Raw genomic sequence first — 24,428 nt, 5'->3', positions numbered from 1 at the left:
GAATATGCAAGTGGGAGTCAGGGAACCCGGCATGGCCTGGCACCACCATTATTGTACTCAGTGACCATGGGAAGGCGAGTCACCCCCTCTGGACTTCTGTCGGCTCATCTGTAAATAGTTGATTAGAAAAAAAATTAAATATGGGGCACCTGGGTGGCTCAGTCGGTTGAGCGTCCGACTTCGGCTCAGGTCATGATCTCACTGTCCGTGAGTTCAGGCCCTGTGTCAGGCTCTGTGCTGACAGCTCAGAGCCTGGAGCCTGTTTCAGACTCTGTGTCTTCCTCTCTCTGTCCCTCCCACTCATTCTCTGTCTGTCTGTCTCTCTCTCTGTCAAAAATAAATAAACATTAAAATAATTTTTTTCTAATTAAATAGGATAAGAGTTAACATCATTCCATATAAGAATAATTATTACCATTGTTGTTGGTTTTTATCAGTATCAGTTCCTTAACCTGGATTTTACCTATCCTTCTGGCCGCCTCGCTGTCTGCCAAAGCTATTCAGCTCTCCCTTGGGGTGGCATGTACACCAACATATTCAGTGACCTGCCCAATCAAGTTATCCTGGGAACCTTTACACCTTTTGGATGTGGTAGCATTTCTTTTCCTAAAAGGTATGTGAGATTCCAGACAAATTAGAACTTGTGGGTAAGTTAAGGGGTGGAGAAAGAGCTACATCCCAACAGAGGCAAGGACAGGAAAGTAATCGTTTAAATGGTCAATCTAATTTGGAAACTAGGTAAGGAAAATGAAACATATGCATGGGTTCATGGCTGCTCCAGGTTGAGACTTGCAAATTTCAACAGGCCAGAAAACCATAGGTCTCAATCCATTTGCACCATCCACATGATAATGCTGTCTCTCAGGAGCAGAGGGACCTATACAAAGGCAAGGCCCCAAGAATAGAAAGGCTGGGAACTGAAACAGGAAGACTGTTATTTAGGTGGGCCAGGGGTCAGCTGGTCCTCTCTGCCCCCTTAAGAACTGGTTGCACTGGCAGTACCACCATCCCATACCCTTACAAAGTCTCACATCGGGGGCTGGGTGGCTCAGTGGGTTAAGCTCCCGACTTTGGCTCAGGTCATGATCTCACGGTTCATGGGTTCAAACCCCACATCAGGCTCTGTGCTGACAGCTCAGAGACTGGAGCCTGCTTTGGATTCTGTGTGTGTGTCTCTCTCTCTGCACCTCCCCCTCTCGTGCTCTGTCTCTCTCTCTCTCTCTCTCAAAAATAAATAAACGTTAAAACAAAATTAAAAAAAAAGAAAAAGTCTCACATCCTTCTCAAGATTGCTGCAAAATTCTCAGGGGTTATAATCTCACGGTCTCCTCTGACTTTGACTCCCTGCCTCCTTTGAATCTTGTTCTCCACTCTGCCTTGTAACTGTGGGTTTATTTTGGCTCTCTTTTATTTGAGACAATTGGGAAAATTGCTCCTTTTTTTGATTTTCAAACATAAAAACCCCTCTGTGAGGATGGCCACATTTGTTGGTGGTTTGGGTCACAGGAAACTTACTGCATGCTGCATCAAACATCTCAAATGAAGTGTAAAATATACAAATATGTTTTAAAAGTGCTTCATGTCCACTTTTTCATTTTCCTCTCCAGGATCCTCTTTTATTCTTATCCCTTCTATTTTAAAAGCCCCTGGTCCCTTTTCATTCCCCACCCTCCAAATCTTTTCATTTTCTTATGAAAGAGAAATTCAGCTCTTTATAGCTATATGCCCCATCCAACTAATTTTTGCATATTCAAGCACTTAGCTAACAATCTGGATAAGCCATCCTGGGAGTAGGGGAGGAGATGAGAGAGGGATCAAAGAAGAGGGTGTGAGGTTATTTTGCCACCTCACACTGCTGTCAATCAGCCACATCATTGCTACCACATGTCTTATTCATTCATCTATGCATTTCTCCTTTCTTTTTGTTCCTTTAGTAAATATTTATTGAGCATCTTATCATATGTCAGATTAGAGTAGAGAGGAATATAAAGTTCCTGTTTGTCAGGAGATTTGTTACAGGGAAACTGAAGAGCAATATTTAGAAAGGGAAATGAATGCAGAACATTGAAACAAAAAGGTATCTGTAGAAAATATTCGTTGAGGGGCGCCTGGGTGGCTCAGTCGGTTAAGCGTCCGACTTCGGCTCAGGTCATGATCTCGCGGTTCGTGAGTTCAAGCCCCGCGTCGGGCTCTGTGCTGATGGCTCAGAGCCTGGAGCCTGTTTCGGATTCTGTGTCTCCCTCTCTCTGACCCTCCCCGTTCATGCTCTGTCTCTCTCTGTCTCAAAAATAAATAAACGTTAAAAAAAAAATTTAAAAAAAAAAAAAAGAAAAGAAAATATTCGTTGATTCAACAAATATTTGCAGAGGACCTACTAGCATGAACACTGTTTAGTCACAGGGGATATAGAAGAGAACAAAACAAAGTCCTTAAGCAGCTTACATTTTAGTGAAAGGAGACAGAGTAAACAAACAAATATATATCATATCAAGTGATGAAAGAGGCTTTAAAAAATAAATGAATAAAGCAGGGTAAGGGGAATGGGGAATTGCTATTCTATATTGGATGACCAAAGAAAGCCTCTTTGATAAGGGACCATGTGAGCAGAAACATATGGCAGTGCAGGGCAAACCGTGCTGTGGACAGGAAAAGTGTTATAAGCAGAGGGAAAAGCCAGAGCTAAGACCCTCAGCTGTGAGTGTGCTTAACAAATCGAAACTAAATGGTGATCTCTGGAATGCTGGCTCCCCGAAAATATCACCAAAATATCAACCTGTTGATAAGACAAAGCTGAGTTTGTTCTAACCAAGGCAAGGGAGAGCACTACCTTGATGGAATCTCACTTCCTGTGAGTAGAGAAGCCAACCCAAAAATCTACTGGTTGAGGAATAGTAGAGTGAGCTACAAGGTTCCGTTATCATGGATACAAATTTCAGTCCACATGTTCAGATGAGCAGGAAATACAACTTTATTTTTTCAACACTCAATTTAATTTCTAGATAGATTCTACCAGAGGGTGGCAGAAACTTAGAACCCTGGTATCCTTTCCCCAAGAGTTCATTTCCATTCCAAGGAGCTGATAAAATGAGAAAGCATTAGTGGCTGGGGAAGTGTCGTTTGGTTCTCAGGCATCTTCATTCTAAATGGTCTGTGTGATTGGTCTCTGAAGCTCATGGGTGCATCCCTCTGGCTCCAGTTGCAAGGTCTTCCAAGGCCAGGCTTTTTCTCAGCTACTCCCACATCTTTATGAGCACACAAGAAACATTTGTCTGGCTTTGTCTTACCCTGAACATGGGGAAATCAAGGCTGTTCCACTCCCGTCTGTGTAGAAGCCTCATGCATCTATTCTCTTACTCTTGAGTTATATTGGGCCTGAGGTCAGCCCCAAGGCTCACCACCTGCCCAGGCTTTCAAATCCCTCAAATTCATATGGGATTTACTACTCTACTGAGGGCTCCACCCCACCCACCCTGCAACTGGCCTTAGGAGGATGGCACAGAGCTTTTTCTCTAGAGGTTTCTTTCACTGAACTTCCTTACTTAGCCTCTGATACTCCTTTCCACCCCCTACTCCTTTGCGGTAGGAAAATCTGCTCCTGACAGATTACATATTCTCCCATATCCCTATTGCCATGTGTCTAGATCTCAGCTTTTCAATCTCAAAAGTCAAGAATTTGACACTGTTATTCTCACAACACTTTCCTGAAGCCACAGGTGCTGTTCAAGATCTAGGTGAGTGGGAGAGGGCCATGGGTAAAAAGGAAAGACTGGGAAGAGAGCAGTGTGAATTTCTCCCACTACATTACATAGCATTCCCATTAAGGATGACAAGTACAGAAACAATGTAAATACTTGGAATTTGTGTGTGTGTGTATGCATTTGTGTGTATACATATACATACATATATATTATATATAGTACTGTAAAAAAAACTAGCAATCTATACATAGTATTTATAGTCATTTAGCAAGAAATATATAGGTATTATTGATTTTATAATAATAAAAATGTAAATATTATTTTAGAATTTATATATACATTGTAACTACCCTATTGTGTGGTTATGAGACCTAAATAAGACAAATTACCATGTCGGTTTTTAGTGTGTTCTAAGACAGGTAGGCTAAGGCAGATATAGATAACTTTTGAATGTGATGGATATGCTTATGGCATAGCATATGGTGATGGTTTCATGGATGTATACTTATCTCCAAAATCATTAAGTTATATGTATTAAATATGTATAACTTTTGGTATGTCAGTCATACATCAAAATATTTTTTTAAAGAAAGACAGATGAGTGGGTGGATGGATGGATGGACAGATATGGAAATAGGTAGATAGGTAAAGATCTGAAAAGTTCTAAGACAGAGATACTGAGCAGCAGGAAGTGGGTACAGAGGATGTATGGAGTGGGGAGTTTTGAGAATACCAAGGCTGAGAATGTGTGCACATGTGACAGTAAACAGGCAGGAACAACACTGAGAGATGCCATCATAGGGATCATGAAAGTTGGTGTTTTAAAGTGTTATGGCTCTATAATGCTTTAGGAAACATGCCTCAGCTAAATGTTTCTTTGTAAAGTCAGAGATGGTTAAGTGTAGAAATAAAACACTGCCCAAGAATAAGGACTGACCAGGAAGACCTGTCCTGTTCTCTATAATTCTGGAGTTTCTCTTTGTCCTTGGAAACTGCTCACGAGGATCTTGACCTCAAATTCTTATCCCAGTGGTATTCCTGAGCCTAACCAGTACCTGACCCAAATCTTCTCCTGATTTCCACCATATCCTGCAGCCTTCCCCAACTCCAATCCCTCTCCATCTCATATTTCAGAAGCTCAGGAAAAGGAGGGTAAGGTATAGCACTGTCAGCAAGGATCAGGGTGAGGTCAAAGGTGGGCTAAAGGAATCAGGTGACAATGTCAAAATGTCCACAGCCAACTAACTGCAGGTAACAGATGCTGCAGGTCTCTTCAAGACCACCTACACCATGTGTTAATTTATTGTTAGCTGCCTGTGGCTGCCATTACAAATTGCCATAAACTGGGTGAGTTAGAATACCAAAAATTTATTCTTTGGAGTTCAGGAGCCCAGAAATTAGAAATCAGGGTATTGGCAGTGTTGATTCCTTCTGAAAGCTCCGAGGGAGAATCCATACTATGCTGCTTTGCTAGCTTCTGGTGGTTGCTGGCAATCCTTGGTGTTCCTTGGCTTGTAGACACGTCACTCCAATCTCTGCCTCCATCTTCATATTGCCTTTTTTCTCTATGACCTCTTCTCTTCTTATAAGGACACTAGCCATTGGATTTAGGATCCATTCTAAATCCACCTTGAAATCTTAAGTACATCTGCAAATGCCCTATTTCCAAATAAAGTGACATTCTGAGGTTCAAGGTGAATATGAATTTGGGGGGAACAATCCGGCAGACACAATAATTACTGTTCCTCTATATTTACCCTCTTTGGGATATTACTTACCCCCATACCTCTGCCTGCTCCTCTCCCATGTACTTAATTTCAATTTAGTTGGTGACTTTAATATTTAAAGCACCACAAATGGAAAATTTGCACCAAAGGTACCTTAAGTATATAAATGTAGCAAATAAAAGAAAAGCATAAGATGTGGCCTTAGAAAAACATTTTCTGGCCTTTGGAGTTTTAGGAAGAGATTTACATTGTAGTTTATTCATAAGGCAGCCTTTCAGTGAACTAAGACACTATGTGAATAAACTCACCCTCCCAATTTGCTGAATTTGAATTTTTTGAATGAGTCCTGATCACATATTTTCTCATCCTTTGTATTTTGACTTCTCTTGATTTCAAGAAAATGCGAATTGAAAGTTAGGTCATGTAGAAAGCAAGAACCCCCTCGTCCGTTTTTTAAGCTCTTTCAGAAATATGCTTTTGTGTGTTTCTGCCATGTTAAGCATTTTATATGTGCTGACCATGCTTCTGGTGAAGCCCCTTCCCTGGCTGTTTTTGTAAGCCAAATCACCTGTTGAATGTGTCAGAAGTTTACTAGTAAAAGAGTACAAGTAGGTAAAAATCTAAAAGAAATAAAAAACTAATGCTTGATTCTCAAGATGCAGGTAGAGAGAGACAGATTTATGGGGTAGCAAAGTGCCTTGGTGAGCAGCATGTGAGCACCTGCCCTCCCTGTGGAAGAGACTTTCCCAACTTTGATGTTGAGATGAAAAGATGATGACAGAATCTGGAAGCATTTCAAAGGTTGAGAAAGCACATACTTTCAACAAGTCTTTCCCCCTCCCAACCCTAGTAACTCAACAGTTTCGAAAGAAAGATTAAGAAACACTGCATAATTCTATAGCATTTTAATTGAACATTTTATTCTGTGACATCACAGAGCAGAAAACTAACAATTGCTTTCATGAAGAACAAACGTATTTTCACTTCATTTTTCCAGGGATTGTTAAAGTTAGATTCTTTGGAAACTGTTTCTGGTGAGCTCAATTGAAACATCTCAGCCTTATTACTGCTAACGGGTGTCACTTTGTGTTGAGAGGGCACTTTTTTCATGTTATTTAATTTTCCCAGGAACCATCTTGATTAAATGTAATTCCTAGCTGAGACAAATTGAGGCTCATAGAAAATGGAAACCTTTTCCAAGTCTGCATGGTAGAGAAAAACATTGGAGCCAGTTTGCACACTCTAATCCCAATGTGTAATTTTCACCTTTCCAACCCTTAATGCATTGAGACAGAGGTCTAGATCTGAGCACACAATATATGAGCAATAAGAGTAGTAATAATCATAGTCATAATCGTGGCAATGAGCATGGGCTTTGGGGTTAGATGTATCTGGCAATAGGCTGGAGCAACAGAGAAACTGGGCTATGTGTTTCCAGTATCTAGCAGACTAAGCTCAGGCTTCTTGACTGGGTGGCTGGGTTCTAAAAGCAGCAAGAGTAAAGACAAATCCCAGTGCATACACACTTTTCAAGCCTTCTCTAGTATCATGTTTGCTAATGACTCATTTGATCAAAGCAAGTCATGTGAACAACCCTGCATTCAAGGGGTGGAAAAATAGAACTTCTACTTTCCTTGGAAGAAGTTGCAAAAATATTGCAGCCATTGTTGCAGATGATCACAAGGGCAACACTGAATCTAAATTATGACTTCTGTCTCTCTGCCTGTCTTCACCCCCTGTTCTATTTTGATCAATAATGTATAATAGAATTTGAGAATTATAAGTACATAAGATGATCACTTAACAGTATTAGTCTGTTAACCACCAATCCCTTCTCTCAAGAGTGTTCATGAAAATTTGCAAGGCTTGGGTGTCTTCTTTCTCCTGCTTTTGGTCCAGATATTCTTACATTTTCACTTAGAATTCTGTGTCATCCTCTGATTCCTTTCTACATTCTGTGTTGGTCCAGACTGGATTGGTCATGTCCTTTTATTTCAGATCTCAAGTATGACACTGCACAACTGCACACAAAGTTTAGACACTATGAAATCTGTATTTGTATTGCTTTAGTGATTTCTTTTCCTGCCTGGTATTCTATAGGATCCCTACTTTCTGAACTATTTGGAGATGGGAATTCTTCTTGTTCTCCCTGGAATGTGAATATCTCCTAGAAATTGATATTTATGACAATGGTGAAAGTAATTTAATGGAATTCTCCAGTTATAGGCTAATTATTGCTTTAAATACTTTTCCCTTTTAACACTTAATACTTCTTTTCTTCTTAATAAGGTGTTTTGCAACTATATGGCATTTGGAATTAACAGCTCTCCATTTGTGGCCTTATCCATGGGTTTCACTGTTAAATATTTCATGAGGACTGCCATGTAGATTATACTGCCTAATAAGAGTATGTATCAAAATGGAACTTGGTGACTTTGAAAGTTTCAGAAAACCTTCCCTGCTCTGGCCCCTTTCCAACCTATCTCCTATCTCTTACCCCCTTGTTTACTAAACTTCTGTCTCTCTTCATGGCCTTCATAGCCTTTGTTCCCTGTGACTGAAAGCTCTTGTCCCAACTCTTTGCACAACAGGTTTCTTATCTTTAAGGTCTCAGTTTAAATATCACCTGCTAGGAGAGATCTTTCTTTTTTCTTTTTGTTTTAGATAGCTTTATTGAGAAAAAATTACATTCCATAAAATTTGCCCATTTAAAGTGTACAATTAAATGGTTTTCGGTATGTCTACAGAGTTTTGCCACCATCACCATAATCTAATGTTAGAACATTTTTGTCACCTTGCGGTGCCTGAGTGGCTCAGTTCATGATCTCGCAGTTCGTGAGTTTGAGCCCCACATCGGGTTCTGTGCTGATGGCTCAGAGCCTGGAGCCTGCTTTGGATTCTGTGTCTCCCTCTCTCTCTGCCCTCCCTACCCCACTCCTTCTCGCACTCTGTCTCTCTCTCTGTCTCTCAAAAACGAATAAACGTTAAAAAAAATGAATAAACGTTAAAAAAAATTTTTTTTAAAGTACATTTTTGTTACCTTGAAAAGATACCTTGTACAATTAGCATTCACTCACCATTCAACACTCTCACCTCTAACCCTAAGCAGCCACTAATCTACCTTCTAATTCTACACGTTTGTCTATTCTGAACATTACACATAAATGCAGTCCTATAATCTGTGGTATTTTGTGACTGGCTTTTTTCACTTAGCATTAGGCTTTCAAGTTTCATCCATGTTGTAGCATGTATCAGTACTTTATTTCTTTTTATGGCCACATAATATTCCATTATATGGATATACCACCTTTCATTTCTCCATTCCTGAGTTGGCAAATATTTGTGTTGTTTCCATTTGGGGACTACTATGAATAATGCTACTGCGAACATTCACAAACAAGTTTTTGTGTGGTTATACAGTAACTCGATTTAAAAATTTTTAAGGAACTTCCAGACTGTTTTCCAAAAGATGCCTCTTCTGACCATTTATTTTAAGAAGGCTTATCCTTTTCGTTATCCTAGTGATGACTTTATTGCTTATTAGCACTAATTATAATATGAAATTAAATGTTCATTTACTGTGTCTGTGTAACTAGAATGTGAGCTCCATGATGGGAGACACCACTTATATCTCGTTTACTGCTTTATCCCCAAATACTTAGTATGTGCCTAGTACATACTGAGTGCTTAATAAAATGTTTGTTGAATGATTGAACAGTGAATTAACAAGACTCCAGGAAATATTTGTGTCAGGCTATTGGGAATAGGTGGTGGGGGGAGGCTAGATCTGCTGGGATTCTAAGACAGACAGCCATAAAAAATATAATCAAAAAATTTGTAGCAGTTATATATATTCAATATATATGTATATTGCTTTACTATAGCAAATAACAGAAAGTTCCATTTCAAATTATAGAGAAGATGGGCTCTAGATGCAGTATAATTTGTGACTTAGTGATGTCATGTAAGATCCAGATTCTTTTCATCTTTCTACTCAGCTATCCTTGGCATCCTTTCTTCTGAGGTGGTTCCCCTGGTGGCTACCAGTGACACTGGCTATGTGCTCCTTTTTATGTCTAGCAGGAAAAATTTTAAAACTCTTTTTTTCATGGATCAAGTATATGTCCTTCCTTTGAGTCTCTTCAGACCAACAGGCCTACCCCTGAATTAAAAACACCTGTCAAAGGAATGCCATGCAACTATGGGCTTACATACTCAACATCTACCCCTGTAAATGGGGGTAGACTCAGTGAAGGGTGAAGAGCTGGATAAACAGAAATTTGTTTGAAAGGAAGGAAGGGATAGAGAATGGATGCTGGGTAGGCAACCAACAGTGGAGCAGATAGAACTTGATTTGGATCAGCAATCTCTAAGGGTCTGATCCAGTAGGAAGGGGCATGGCAGCAGCAGAATTTCTAAAGGTGCGGTGATATTCATTGGAGGGAGGGAGGGAGAAGTACCTAGACCCAGGGACTGGCAAAAGTTTTTCCATAAAGGGCCAGATAGTAAATATTTTAGGTTGTTCAGGCTATACAGTCTCTGTGGCAACTACCCAACTCTGCCATTGTAACATGAAAGCAGCCATACCCAACACGTAAACATGTGGGCATGCTGTGTTCCAGTAACATTTTATTTACAAAAACAAGCAGCAGGCCAAATTTGGCTTGTAGGTTGAAGTTCACCTCTTTCTGACCTAGACCATGGCTAACATAATAACATTATGCTCATTATTGAAAAAACAACTTAGAACCCATGTTTCCCTAAAGTTGGATCAGCCTTTTCATTCTTATATATACTCTTACACAAGGATACTGGTTGATTCTCCTCTAAGTTTGAAGATTTAAATCATAACTACCTAATATTTAGTGAGTGCTTACTAAGTGTCAGGTCCATTTGCATTTTATTCTTTCTCTAACTGCTCTCTTGCTGCTTTCAAGATTTTGTTTGTCATTGGCTTTTAACAGTTTGTAATGTGTGTAGGTGTGGATCTCCTTGAGCTTTGAAATACTGAGCTTCTTGGATGTATACATTAATGTTTTCCAAAAAACTTGGGAAGTTTAGGCCATTATTTCTTTAAATATTTGTTTTCTGCCCACTTTTCTCTTCCTGGTACTCCTGTTTAATGTATGTTGATGTTTTTAATGGGATCCCATGGGACTCTGAAATTCTGTTTCTCTTCACTCTTTTTCCTTTCTGTTCTGCAGACTGGATAATCCCTACTGAGTTATCTTCAAGTTCACTGATTTTTATGCCAACTCAGAGAGGCTTTTGAGCCAGTCTAGTGAAGTTTTCATTTCCATTATTATATTTTTTAATTCCAGAATATCCACTTAGATTTTTAAAATTCCATGGGGCGCCTGGGTGGCTCAGTCAGTTAAACGTCCAACTTCGGCTCAGGTCATGATCTCACGGTCTGTGGGTTCGAGCCCCGTGTCGGGCTCTGTGCTGACAGCTCAGAGCCTGGAGCCTGCTTCAGATTCTGTGTCTCCCTCTCTCTCTGACCCTCCCCCATTCATGCTCTGTCTCTCTCTGTCTCATAAATAAACATGAAAAAAAATTTTTTTAATAAAATTTCTTTTTGTTGATATTCCCTACCTGATGACTCATTATAATTGTATTTTTCTTTAATCGAAACACCGTTCCCTTTATTTTTTTAAATTAATTTATTTACATTGAAAGAGAGGAAGAGAGTGAGTGGGACAGGGGCAGAGATTGAGGGAAAGAGAGAGAATCCAAAGCAGGCTCCGCACTGTCATCATGGAGCCCAATGCAGGGCTCAAACCCACAAACAGTGAGATCATAACCTGAGCTGAAGTTGGACGCTGAACCGATTTAACCACCCAGGCGCACCCTCCTTTAGTTTTGTGGGGTTTTTTAACATATTCATATTAGCTGCTTTAAAGGTTTTGTCTGGCCCAACATCTGCACCCGTTAAAGATAGCTTCTATTTCCTGATTTTCTTCCTGTGTGTCACATTTTCCTGTTTCTTTGCATGTCGTATAATTTTTTACTGAAACTAGATATTCTAGGTAATATATTGTAACAACTCTGGATTCTGATCCCCTTCCCCTTCCAGAAGTATATCTTGTCTAATTTTGTCTCTCACAAATCACCCTATTAGGTGATATAATATATAACTCACCCAGACAAAAATAACCCCCTTTAAGACATAATTCCCTTATGGGAACTAGTTTTTCCTAGTATTGGCATCTGAATACGACCCTTAGTCTGATAGGGTCAACCTCATTTAGGTATCAATATATAATAACACTTGGGACAGTGTGGAGATAAAAAAGAATTGGTTGAGAAGGTGTAAGCTTATAGTCTATGGTGACAAACTCCAAATAAACCCCTATAATATATGGATATAAAAAGAATGTTCAGAGGCATGTGAGATCAGTGTTTGGTTTTACATAACTAAGAAGGTGAAAACATCTAACTGGCAGGACTAGGGCTGAGTTCACTGCAGGCTGGACCCTATTGCACCTCTAGAGTGGACTCTAGAGTATTAGGTTCTCCTGAAATGCCTGTTTTTTGCATCAGTGTTCTTATAACTGAGTCAAAGTCTTTGCTTAAGTACTATTTATTAATGTTAAATCCTTATTAATTGACTCCTGTGTGAAACTTCACTTTCCTCCAACAAACTGCAAATACTGGCTCTGGCTAAAGGTTGTTGAAGCTTTCTGCAGCTCTAACCAGAGAATTCACTATTTACAGCTTCCCAATGAGAAAGCTCACTATGAGGTAGGAGTGAGAGTATATTGTTATTTGTGTATAAAAGTAAATTCATGCACATGAAAAAAAATTTTTGCCAAGTAAAATTAAAATCGTATTGCATGGAAATTAAAATTTTCTCTTCCTCTGAATCTCAAATCCCTTCTGTCAGTGTATCCACAGAAAAGAGCATTTGTCTATTCTACAAAATACATCCACACACACATCCATACACATGTTTGCTTAGTTTTCTCTTCTACTTTTTATGACAGGCATTTTAAATTCCTAGTGAAAAAAAAGCATTTCTTGTCCTGAAGTCTGAGCTAAAATTAGAGTCCCCATTTGTGAGCCCCTATGATAATTCCATTGCAACACCCTTAACACATTTTCAAAAAGAGAGCTCAACTGACAAATAACTGATAACTACTAAATAAAACGTAGTCTATCCATAAAACAACTTGAATGCATTATTCATAATAGCCAAAAGTAGAAACAACCCCAATGTCCTTCAATTGATGAATGGATAAACAAAATGTGGTATATCTGTACAATGGAATATTATTCAGTCATAAAAAGGAATGAAGTACTGATACATTCTACAGCATGAACCTTGAAAACATGCTAAATGAAAGAAATCAGTCTCAAAGACCACATATTGTATGATTCCATTTGTATGAAATGTCCAGAATAGGCAAATCTATAGAGACAGAAAGTAGATTAGTGGTTGCCAGGGGAACTAGGGGAGGAAAGAATGGGGAGTTACTGCTAATGGATGGGCATGTGGGTTTTTTTGAGGGGGATGGAAATGTTGTAAAATTGGCTGAGGTGATAGCTGTGCAATTCTGCAAATATACTAGAAATCATTGGATTGTACATTTAAAATTTTTTAAATTTTATTTATTTATTTTTGAAAGAGAGAGAGAGAGAGTGAGCAGGGGAGTGGGGAGGAGCAGAGAGAGGGAGAGTGAGAATCCCAAGCAGGCTCCCATGAACTGTGAGATCATGATCTGAGCCAAAACCAAGAGTCATAAACCACCCAGGTGCCCCTGAACTGTACATTTTAAATAGTGACTAGTATGATGTGAATTATATTTTGATAAAGCTGTTATATATAAAAGAAAGAACTCAAAATATTGGTATATAATTTGCTGTCCTATATTGCATCATTAAAGTATATGTCATTATTTCCCTTTTACCTACAACAAAACTGGACCTAAATGTGGTGTTTACTGTTTGCAAAAATTTTATGAAATATTTAAAAAATTCCCCTTGTCACTTAAATAATATTAAATTTAAAATAAAAGCTATAAAGGGACGCCTGGGTGGCTCAGTTGATTAAGCATCCAACTTCGGTTCAGGTCATGATCTCACTGTTTGTCTGAGCCCCACGTTGGGCTCTGTGCTGACAGCTCAGAGCCTGGAGCCTGCTTCGGATTCTGTGTGTGTCTCTCTCTCTGCCCCTCCCTGCTCATGCTGTGTCTCTCTCTCTCAAAAATAAATAAACATTTAAAAATAAAATAAAAAGCTATACATAAAATATAATAGTGGTTGATACAAAAATTGGGCCAAAGGATTTTTGAGATCTCCTTTAGGACTAATTTGCAGGTAATTTTATAGGATTATAAATCAACAAAGTTAAAATTGAAATGAAAATACATCCCAAATCTTTACATTCTGGGTAGAAGCCAGAATATTTAGTGCCCTGATCAAACTTTAATATTGCTCAAGAGTTAGGCGTACACTGGGAAATTGCCCCCTTGATTATTTTTTAAATTTATTTATCTCTTTTAAGAGAAAGAGAGAGAGAGAGAAGGAGAGAGGGAGTCCCAAGCAGTTCGGCACTCATAGCATGGAGCTGGACTCGGGTCTTGAACTTGAATTCACAAACCATGAGATCATGACCTGAGCCAAAATCAAAAGTCAGATGCTTAACCAACTGAGCCACCTAGGTTCCCCCCCCCAACTTCAATTATTTGTTACATAAAATTAAATGTCTAAGATGAGAATTATATTCATAAAACAGGAGGTGATTTCCCTCCACTTGCAGCTCTGGAGTGGTTGCTTCCTCATCCTCTTCCTGTCTTCTTTGCTAACAGTAACTAAGCAAAAGAATACAACACCATCTGCTGATGATATTTTGGGAACTTCACAGAAGCCCAAAACACTAAGCCTCATGGCTGAATCCTGCCCCTGTTCAATTTCATCCTGGGCACCAGAAACCATTCCTTGGAAGAGGATACAGAACTAAAGCCTCTGAAAGAGAAAAGGCAAAAACAAAACAAAACAAAAAGCTGTCTTCAAAGGGATTTCATTATTTAATCATTAACGATCTTTTTTTTTTTAAAGTTTATTTATTTTTGGGAGAGAGTCGGGGAGAGGCAGAGAGAGAGGGGAACAGAGGATCCTAAGCAGGCTCTGCACTGACAGCAGAGAGCCTGATGCGGGACTTGAACTTATGAATCATGAGATCATGACTTGAGCTGAAGTCTGACACTTAACTGACTGAGCCACCCAGGTGCCCCCATTAACAGTCTTTTAAACTAATCCTCCTTTTGTGCACCTGTCATCCCACCAAAGGGGTGTCTTGGTGAGAAAGCTCAGCAGCCCATACTAGCAGGAAGATGAATGAAAGGGGATGTAGGCTGGGACCCTTGTTGCCACGATCCAGTGTGTAGGGAAACGCCAAGCCTGTGGGAAGAGAGCTCCTACTGTAGTGCTTGGGTAGGCCTTTAGGGTCTTCCCTGGGGCCCCTCCAAGGAGTGAGAAGAGCTGAAGGCTGGACTTCCCAGGGGAGTGAAAGGGTAGGCTGTTCAGGAAAGGAATGCACTCCAGGTGTCCAAGGTGTGAAAGTTCTATTTCTGCTTTTTTCACTGGGTTGGTGGCTTTGTTCCTCCTACCCATCTGTAGGACTGCAGGCTTCTCGATTAAGTCAAAAGCACCCCTTTTATACTGTGAACTATTCTTATTCTTTTATTAGATAGTGACCACCCCCCCCCATTGAAATTTACATTAGGCTGCAGGTATTCTATTAACCAACCTCCATCAGTCTCTGTTTCCTCATCTGGGAAATGGGACCCATAATACTTATAGATGGAATTGTGAGGACTTAATAATAATAAAAGCCAACACTTCCAGAGAACTTACAAGGTGCCTGACTCTGTCAAAGTGCTTTACATAATTAATTCATTTAGTCCTTACAACAGCTCTGTGACGTAGAGGCTATTGTTATCGCTATTTTTAAGACAAGGAAACTAAGCCACAGAAAGATTAAGAAATATGTCCAAGTTCACACAATTAGGAAATGGAAGAGCCAGGTTCAATATCATTAACCATCTGGCTCTACAATGTTTGTAACCATTAAGTAACACTGCCTACTAAAAGCAGATATTTAAGGCTTGGCACATTGTAGGCTCCCAGTAAATATTATCTCTCAAAATAATGAATGTCACAAGACTGAAAATAAAGAGAGCACCTCAGTCTGGGGCATCCCTCAATGTTTAACCATGCCTAAATAGTGTCTTGCATCCAATAATTACCCAAAATGTATTTGTTAAATTGAATCCATTTTGTCAGGGCAGTTATGATTTTTTGTTGTTGTTTAGTTAATTTATTTTTGAGAGGGGCTGGGGAGGGGCAGAAAGAGGAGAGAGCAAGAGCGAGAGCGAGAGAGACAGAGAGAGAATCCCAAGCAGACTCCGCACAGGGAAGTTCTGAGTTTAAGTCCCTTCTCTGTACCAGGTGCTATGCTGAGAAAAGAGAAGATACAAAGATAATCGAGATATGAACACGTAGTGTGATGCTACTGATCCAGAAAAGCTATAAAATTGCTAGACTGCATTAATAGACATAAAGTATAGGGAAGATAAAATTGACACCTCCTTGTTCTTCATCGCCCAAATCCCATCCTTCCAAATCTGTATGTTTCATAAATCTACACACATGTATCTCCCATCTCTCTCATCCCTGCTCCAGTCCAAGCTGCCATCTTCTCTCTGACCTCTTAACTGGTCGCTAGCACTTACTTTGGTTCCTTAGCAATCTGTTTGATCCTGTCACCTCTTTGCTCTATTATTAAACCCTTCTATGACTTTTTGCTCCTAAGATAACCTTTATGGTACAGTGTAGGAAGCCCTGCATGTCTGACCTCTTCCTGCCAATTATTCTAGTCTCATCTATGCCACTCCAGACTCTAACTACACTGGCTTTCTTTCAGTCCCTTGAATGCATTATGCCCACCACCTTCCTCATGGCCTTTTGTATGTATTGTTGCAACCATTTAGAACACATTTCTGGGCAAATGTCCACCCCTGATCCAATGAGCCACAGCCCAGGCAGCGGTACCACATGATACAATAATCATGGCCAGCAGAGTCATCTATATGACTGTATAGATGGGAGGTGCTGAAACAAGAGGAGGTGTGTCTCAGAAAGGGGAATCCATCAGATTCTGACACCAGCCTTCCCTTTAAGAATATTCAAGCAGATATATACCAACCTTCCCTTTAAGAATATTCAAGCAAAGGCAAGGTGACCGTGTTCCAAGAATATGATGGGAAGGAGTCCTTAATATGACCTGGTGACCTGGTGACTTCGCCTCAGCCAAATCAATGAGTCCATGAATTTTTCTTCTTCTAAATAAGTCATATTTCTGTCTTTTTTGTAGCCTAATAATATCAATGATGTTTAATCAGGATGGTGGCATGGTGATCGGCAAAAAAGGAAACATTATAAGGGAATGGATGTGGCCTTCAAAGGGAAAACTTGATGATCCAGTTGAAATTTGGGTATTATTTTACAATTTTTTATTCTTATGTCTATTTCTTATGCCATACCAATAATTTACTTTGAGTTTTTAAAATATACTGTTAGGGAAAAAGAGGATTGGGAAGACTGAATTATTCAGTTTGGCTGTGTACACTAGCCAATTAATCTGATAAATCTTTATTTCAGTTTTTTACTTCACTTGGTTCTTTCTTGATGGGCTTGTCTTTGCTAAGCAGCAGTTACTTTAAACAGTAATTTTTAAAAATTATTAGAAAAGCATTTTATCATAGAAAATATTTTAGAAACAGGAAAATATATAATGTTCAGAGTAAAAGTCTCCTCCTCCTCAGTCTCACTTCGCACAATTACCTTTGTCAATAGCTTAATGTGCATTTCTGTCAGATCAAGGATCAGAAATTCAGATAATATAAGAGTGAGCCTACCAATGGGAACTTCAGTGAACTGGAAAGTATGTCTCCTCTAAAGGAGACAGCCTTTACTCAGGGCAGAAGACTGTTGCCACATGGGAGTGTGGGCCTCGGCCTGCTGTATTTTATGATTTTTTTTAAAGCCATGAATTCAGATTTTTTTTGATGAAATATCCTGATATTTCAGATTTGCAATTAATTCAAACTCTGACAGGACTAAACCAAATACTCGTAAGCTGCCAGGCTGTAACCTCTGTGCTAGACTTCACTGATTCACAGGTAGTTACTTTATGTGTATGTGCGTGTGATCACGGGCTATATTTTGTGTCCAGGGCCACTGCATAGGGCTGTGCAGGTGCACTGTACAGTCAGCCCCAGAGGTACCAATTATAAAGAGCTGTGCTGTCCCTGTGTGGCAGCCACTAGACGTCTACCCTGTGGTTATGGAACCCTCGAACAACACTGTAGGCATAAAATACACACCAGATTTCAAAAATTTAGTACAAAAAATGAAAATATAAAATATCTTATTGATGTTTATATTATTTATATTGTTTACATTGTTGCAATGTTACTATTTGGATGTATTTAGTTATAAAATGTTATTTAAATTAATTTCACCAGATTTTACTTTTTTTTTTATTTTAGAGAGAGAGAGAGCATGAGTGGGGGAGAGGGGCAGAGGGGGAGAGAGAATCCCAAGCAGACTCCGTGCTGTCAGCGCAGAGCCTGACATGAGGCTCAAAATCAAGAGTTGGACACTCAACCTACTGAGCCACCCAGGCACCCCCACCTGATTTTACTTTTCAATGCGGCTACTGGAAAATGTAAAATTACTTATGTGGCTCACATTTATGGCTCACATTGTATTTATACTGTACACACTATTGTGTGGAAGTTACCTCCAGGTCTCTGTTTTATACAATTTACAAAACCATCCATGGTGGCCATGTATCCTACATATACTATTTGGATTGCCATTTTTAAAGAAGTAGTGCTTAGCTCTGAAAGGTTAGAGCAGTAAAGAGTGGGTAGAGAAACTGTGCAGCAAACCTGTATGTGCAAGTTTCCTGATACTCAGGAGTCAAGAGTTTCCTCTCCTAAAAAAGTCAGTATAACTAAACGGGATAGATTTTTCAGTTCAGCTTACCTCAGCTGGCAGCCTTCAGGAAGCAAGGGAGTGTAACTCGTAACCCAACAAGTTGCAGGCTTGGAACAGTTGACTTAATTAGGATGCTTTATCTGCAGCAAGCCTTTTAAAAATATGCTCTGCAAATCTGCAGATGTTCATTTGAGCTTTAAAAGTTGTTCATCATTACTTTCCTTTCCTTGTCATTTATAAAATCTCTCCAGCTTTAATAAGTTTCACAGTAATAGGAAGACTTGTAAAACTTCTAAGCACTTGACAGCCATTAATGACTTTTCTGATCATCAAGGGAGTCAGATGTTGTCAGCTATATTTTACAAGAGACACTGTCTCAAGAGCTAGAATTAGAACTCAGAAGTACCTGCAAATTGATCCAGAATTTTCTCAGTCTAAAGTGAATCTGACTTTCCTTATAAGACGTGACTACATTAATTGCTAACAGTCTCTCACCATTCCTCTTCCTTCCCTTAAGAAGCCCGAATTTGCAGCATAAAAACCTAAAAGCCACTCCTGACTTTAATGGAACCAGACTGAAACCGTGAATGTAGATCTCAAATTTCTTTCCATGTGTCGTGCAAACATCTAAGATTTCTACTTGAATTATGAGCGTGAGAATTCTGTGTAGGAAATGAAAGTCCTTTCTGTTGCCCCCAGGTGAACGAGTTCATTACAGTGGAGATTTCTGGGCGCTTTGCCATAACCTTGGTCTACAAATGGCATCCCCAAAGCCTAAAGCTATCTCTGGCACCTGTAAAGTGCAAGTTTTTCCATCAAGGCTTACCTGAGGAGGTAGGTCCAGAGGTTTCTTTAATCATCTTCATGGCACCACCTCAGTGCAGACCAGAGCAAGAGCAATGCTGACTGATTTTAGATTCTTTCTTTTTTTTTTAATGTTTATTTTGAGAGGGAGTGACAGCAAGTGGGGAAAGGGCAGAGAGAGAGGATCTGAAGTGGGCTCTGTGCTGACAGCAGAGAGCCTGACGCGGGGCTCGATCTCACTGAGAGATCTACACGGGGCTTGTCCTAAGTGGAAGTTGGACACACAACCAACTGAGCCATTCAGGCATCCTTGATTTTAGATTCTTGCAGTATTTCCTGGCAATTGCTACAGTAAGGATGCTGGAATCTTGGCTAATTAAAAATCCTGCCAGGGCTGTTACTGGACATTACCTGTTGAAGTAACTGGAATGAAGAGAGTTTAGAAGGGGAAAGTAGACTTAGGAGAAAAATGAACACCTGGTTTCTTCTAAGGTCATGATTCCTAAGCTTCGGTGAATTAATTTTCTGTCTCCTATTTGGGTGAATTGTTTGCATTTATATAATCATGATTTCTTAAAATGGAGTGGGGTTCATATATTGTTTTTAACTAAAGCAAAACTAAATTGATTTAAAGTCACTATTTTTCAGCATAAGTAACATTCTAAAGACACTTGAAGATGAACATTGCAAAAACTATGGCTCAGAAGAATGTTTCTTAATCACTTGACACTTGCACTAACTCTCTATTGAGGTATTTTATGCTAAAACTTTTGTCAAGAGATGAGACATTAAAACGTTAGTATCTCTGGGCGCCTGGGTGGCTCAGTCGGTTGAGCATCCGGCTTCAGCTCAGGTCACGATCTCGTGGTCCGTGAGTTCAAGCCCCGCGTCAGGCTCTGGGCTGATGGCTCGGAGCCTGGAGCCTGCTTCCGATTCTGTGTCTCCTTCTCTCTCTGCCCCTCCCCCATTCATGCTCTGTCTCTCTGTCTCAAAAATAAATAAACGTTAAAAAAAAAAACCTTAAAAAAAAAAAGTCAGTATCTCTAATATCGTGTAGTCAAATAATGGGCTAGCTTGACTAATTCTAATAAAACCTTTGAAGATTTTTAAATTTTGAGTATGTTTATGGGAATGATACACATATTACAGAACATGTATGAATCTTTAATAAAAAATCTCTAGTTTTAGGGATGGGCATCAAAACTGTGTTGCTCTTGGTTATAGCATAGAAATACCATGCTTATTTCACATATGCTGAAGTTGTATAATTTTTGCCATAAATAAAGCCTTTACATGAAGCTATCTTGCCTGCTTGGTTTTTTATGACCATGTCCCCATCTGAAAAGAGCTTAATACTCTCTCTCAGCCATTCCCTGATGTCAACCCCATCTCCAAAGAAGCCATGGAGTTATTCAAGGCCTATAAAGTAAAGTGCAAACATATGAAATCTGCAACACAGGACAAAGATGTAAGTGTTAAACAGTCACTATTTTGATATTGCAGGCAAAGGTAACTTTTAGTTTTCATATTATTCTAGAGTTATTTTCCTTTTCCGACATATGCTGGATTTGTTATAAAGAGCTGAAGAATCAAGCAATTGCACACAGATGGGCCTATTTGTATAGTTACTGGAAGGAGCATAGAATGACTTTTGTTGTTTGTTGGTGTTTAACTTTCCTTAATATCTTAGCCATTTTTAAGTGTAGAGTTCAGTAGCTTAAGTTCACAATTCACAGTGTTGTGCAGCCATCACCACCATTCATCCCCAGAACGTGTTCATTTTGTAAAACTGAAGCTCTGTACCTAGTGAACAACAGCTCTGTTTACCTCCCTCTCCCAGCCTCTGACAACCCCCATTCTACTTTCTATCCCTATGAATTTGACTATTCTAGCTACCTCACATAAGTGGAATCATACAGTATTTGTCCTGTTGTAACTGGCTAATATTACTTAGCATAATGTCCTCAAAGTCCATCCACATTGTATAAGGTGTCAGAATTTTCTTCATTTTTAAAACTGAATAATATCTCATTATACCACATTTCATTTATCTATTCATGTGTTGATGGACACTTGGATTGCTTCCCTATTTTAGCTATTGTGAATAATGCTGCTATGAACATGGGTGTATAAATATCTCTTTGAGACCCTACCTTCAGTCCTTTCGGATTTGTTTCCAGAAGTGGAATTGCTGGATCATATATGACTACATTTTTAATTTTTTGAGGAACCACCGTACTGTTTTCAATAGCAGCTGCACCATGCAACATTCCCATTTGCGGTGCACAAGGATTCCAGTTGTCTGTATTCTTAAAAATACTTGTCATTTGCTGCGTTTTTTTTTTTAATAGTAGCCATCTGGGGTGCCTGATGGCTCAGTCGGTTAAGCATCCCACTTCAGCTCAGGTCATGATCTCGTGGTCCATGAATTTGAGCCCCACATTGGGCTCTGTGGGGACAGCTAGGAGCCTGGAGCCTGCTTCAGATTCTGTGTCTTCCTCTCTCTGCCCCTCCCCCACTCACGCCTCTGTCTCTGTCTCTCTCTCTCTGTCTCTGTCTCTCTCAAAAAGTAAATAAACATTAAAAGAATTTTTTTTAATAAAAATAAAATAGTATCGATCCTATTGGGTGTGAGGTGGTGTATTTAACTTTTTAAAAATTAACTTTATTTAAGTATGATTTGTTTACAGTTTTATAAAATGCATCCACTTTTAGTGTATACTTTGATGAATTTTAACAATATTTAGTGGTCCATGAAATCCTGAATCTAGAAATCTTTGTTTCTCAAGGAGGCATTAATGGCATTTGGGGCAGGATAATTCTTAGTTGTTCAGGACCATTACAGAATACATCCCTGGCCCCCACAAACTAAATGCCTGTTGCGCCATCAGTCAAAAGGCCCATGCACATTTGTGAATGCTCCCAAGGTACTCACTTGATTTGAGAACTGTTTCATATTATAATTATTCCTGGGGGAATATTTGGGTATATGGTATGGGGAGATCAATCATCAGATTATTGTGAACCAACACTTAAGGGGCAGGTAGAAAGGTAGGAGGAGAACCATGTTACTGTGGTGGACACGGTAAGATCCATGTCCTTTCCCCTCCCTCTTGTATGACAGATTCTGTACTGCTGGGTTTGGAAAACTAAAAACTGTATTTCCAGACTCTCTTGCAGGTGGATTTCTAGATGCATACTAAGCCCTATTAATTAGATGTATTCATATGGGATTTGGAAGATGGAAATAAGGAGAAACAATTTTCTTGCTTTTGCAAACAAGATCATGGAGAAGTTGGGTTTTCTCACAGCAGCACTGTATTATCTAGTCACTAGCATCATAGATAATGAGACACAATTGTGGCAGCTTCCTGGTTCTAACCTCACAGCTTTAGTAGACTGTTCCAGAGCCCCACAGCTCCAGTGGCACTTCCCTGACCACACCTGCCTGATAACAGGTGGAGGCAGCACCTCACCTGGTCAGTCAGTTGGTATTCTGAGAACAGCTGGAGACTGCCATTTCCCCTCTTTTGGTGATTTTATAATCAGATACTTACAAAAGGGCTAGAGAGTTTTCTGTTTCCTACAATTGATAATAACATACAAAACAAAGTGAATTTCAAAATGAGGGAGGGGTTATAGAATGAGCCTTTGAGAGAAGCCAAACAAATGAGAAATAAAAAGCATCCATTGCGTTTGTCTTAGGAGGATCAACAGTGACTTCAGCAAGAATGATTTCAGGGTACAGGTGGAAGTGAGAACCTTTTTATAGTGAGCTGAAGAACAGATACCTGAAAATGTAGAAACTTTTATGCTATTATTGGCATTTTCTCGTGCTTTGGATTTGTATAGTATGAGAAAAGAGGAGTGGGTGCCCCAAACCTATGTTTTAGGCCCTTGCTCTCAAGCTTTCCTAGACCAGTTAATTTCTTAAGTGTCAAACCACTTAACTGCTCACTCTGCACTGGGGCAGCTTTCTGCCATCCCAGATGATAGTCACAATAGTCCAGATTCTTCTTCTTCCTCATTGTGGCAAACTTAGCAGCATCCTTGTGGTTTGGTTTTGGGGTGTTCTGGATGAGAACAATCTGACAAGCTTGCATTGAGGTGACATGATCTTTTGTATGTGGAGCCCAAGTCTAATTTCCCCTATTTGTTCTGCTAGATCCTTTTGGAGTGTCTCCCTCTCCCCATAATTCCCATGCCTCCACTACTCGATGCCATGTAAGAAGGCCCTTGCTGGTTTCTGTCTCAGATGGAGGAATGCAAATCCACACCCTCTGGTCCAGGCCTCTAAAGCTTCTCTAGCCTAGAGTTGGATGATCTTCAGCTCTTAAGTTTCCAAGAGAACGTGGTACTATTAAACTGGTGATCATTTATTAGTTACTTACTATAAAATAATATTTAGAAATGATGCTGTTTATAATATGTATAAATTGATTGAAGTATGCTTACCATCATCATTTTCCAATATAAAAAAATTCATGGTCTTTGGTTTCTAGGGGAAGTAGTATCACAAAATCCCTTTGATAGTCATAGAATATTGTTAAGTGTGTGGGGGGGAGGGAATTAAATGATGAAATAGTATGACCAAAAGTGGAACCAGACAACACAAAGAAAAATATATTCTTTTTTTAAAAAGAAAAATATATTCTTATTATGTATTTTATTTATTTATTTTTAATTCTTTTAATGTTTATTTATTTTTGAGACAGAGACAGAGTGTGAACAGGGGAGGGGCAGAGAGAGAGGGAGACACAGAATCTGAAACAGGCTCCAGGCTCTGAGCTGTCAGCACGGTGCCTGATGTGGGGCTCAAACCCATGAACCACAAGACCATGACCTGAGCCGAAGTCTGACACCCAACCGACTGAGCCACCCAGGCGCCCCTCTTATTATGTATTTTAAAAGACTAGAAGGATGTATGCCTAATTTGGGGGGGTTGAGTACATTACTTTTGAAATAAGAAAAAAATATTTTTGAAAGTGTGAAGTTCCCACAAAGATGAAACATTATGAGTAATATTACCAAGGAAAATCAATCGGAAAAAAATTGTTATTGCAGTTCTGAAGGTTTGACACCATAATTTATATTCATTTCTTTCATGAAACCTACACTTTCCAAAGACTTAGAACGAGGACACCTTCTCAAGGCATGGAACGGCTTCTTGTGTTACTTTCTTAATAGAGAA

General features: G+C 39.4%; 1 protein-coding gene across 3 annotated transcripts in view; it reads left to right on the top strand.

Moving 5' to 3' along the window:
- LOC106973403 (uncharacterized protein C3orf20 homolog) overlaps window positions 1–24,428 on the top strand; it is a 121,448-nt gene that overhangs the window by 44,728 nt on the left and 52,292 nt on the right. For all 3 annotated transcript variants that reach the window (XM_053226622.1, XM_053226624.1, XM_053226623.1), the window contains 4 exons: window positions 464–613; window positions 16,803–16,923; window positions 19,133–19,267; window positions 20,604–20,705. In XM_053226622.1, coding sequence (XP_053082597.1) covers window positions 464–613; window positions 16,803–16,923; window positions 19,133–19,267; window positions 20,604–20,705 — 508 coding nt within the window. The remainder of the gene's footprint in view (window positions 1–463; window positions 614–16,802; window positions 16,924–19,132; window positions 19,268–20,603; window positions 20,706–24,428) is intronic.

This window comes from Acinonyx jubatus, chromosome B4, assembly GCF_027475565.1.
Source record: "Acinonyx jubatus isolate Ajub_Pintada_27869175 chromosome B4, VMU_Ajub_asm_v1.0, whole genome shotgun sequence".
In the NCBI taxonomy this organism is placed as follows: domain Eukaryota; kingdom Metazoa; phylum Chordata; class Mammalia; order Carnivora; family Felidae; genus Acinonyx; species Acinonyx jubatus.
This window is presented reverse-complemented; position numbering and strand designations above follow the sequence as displayed.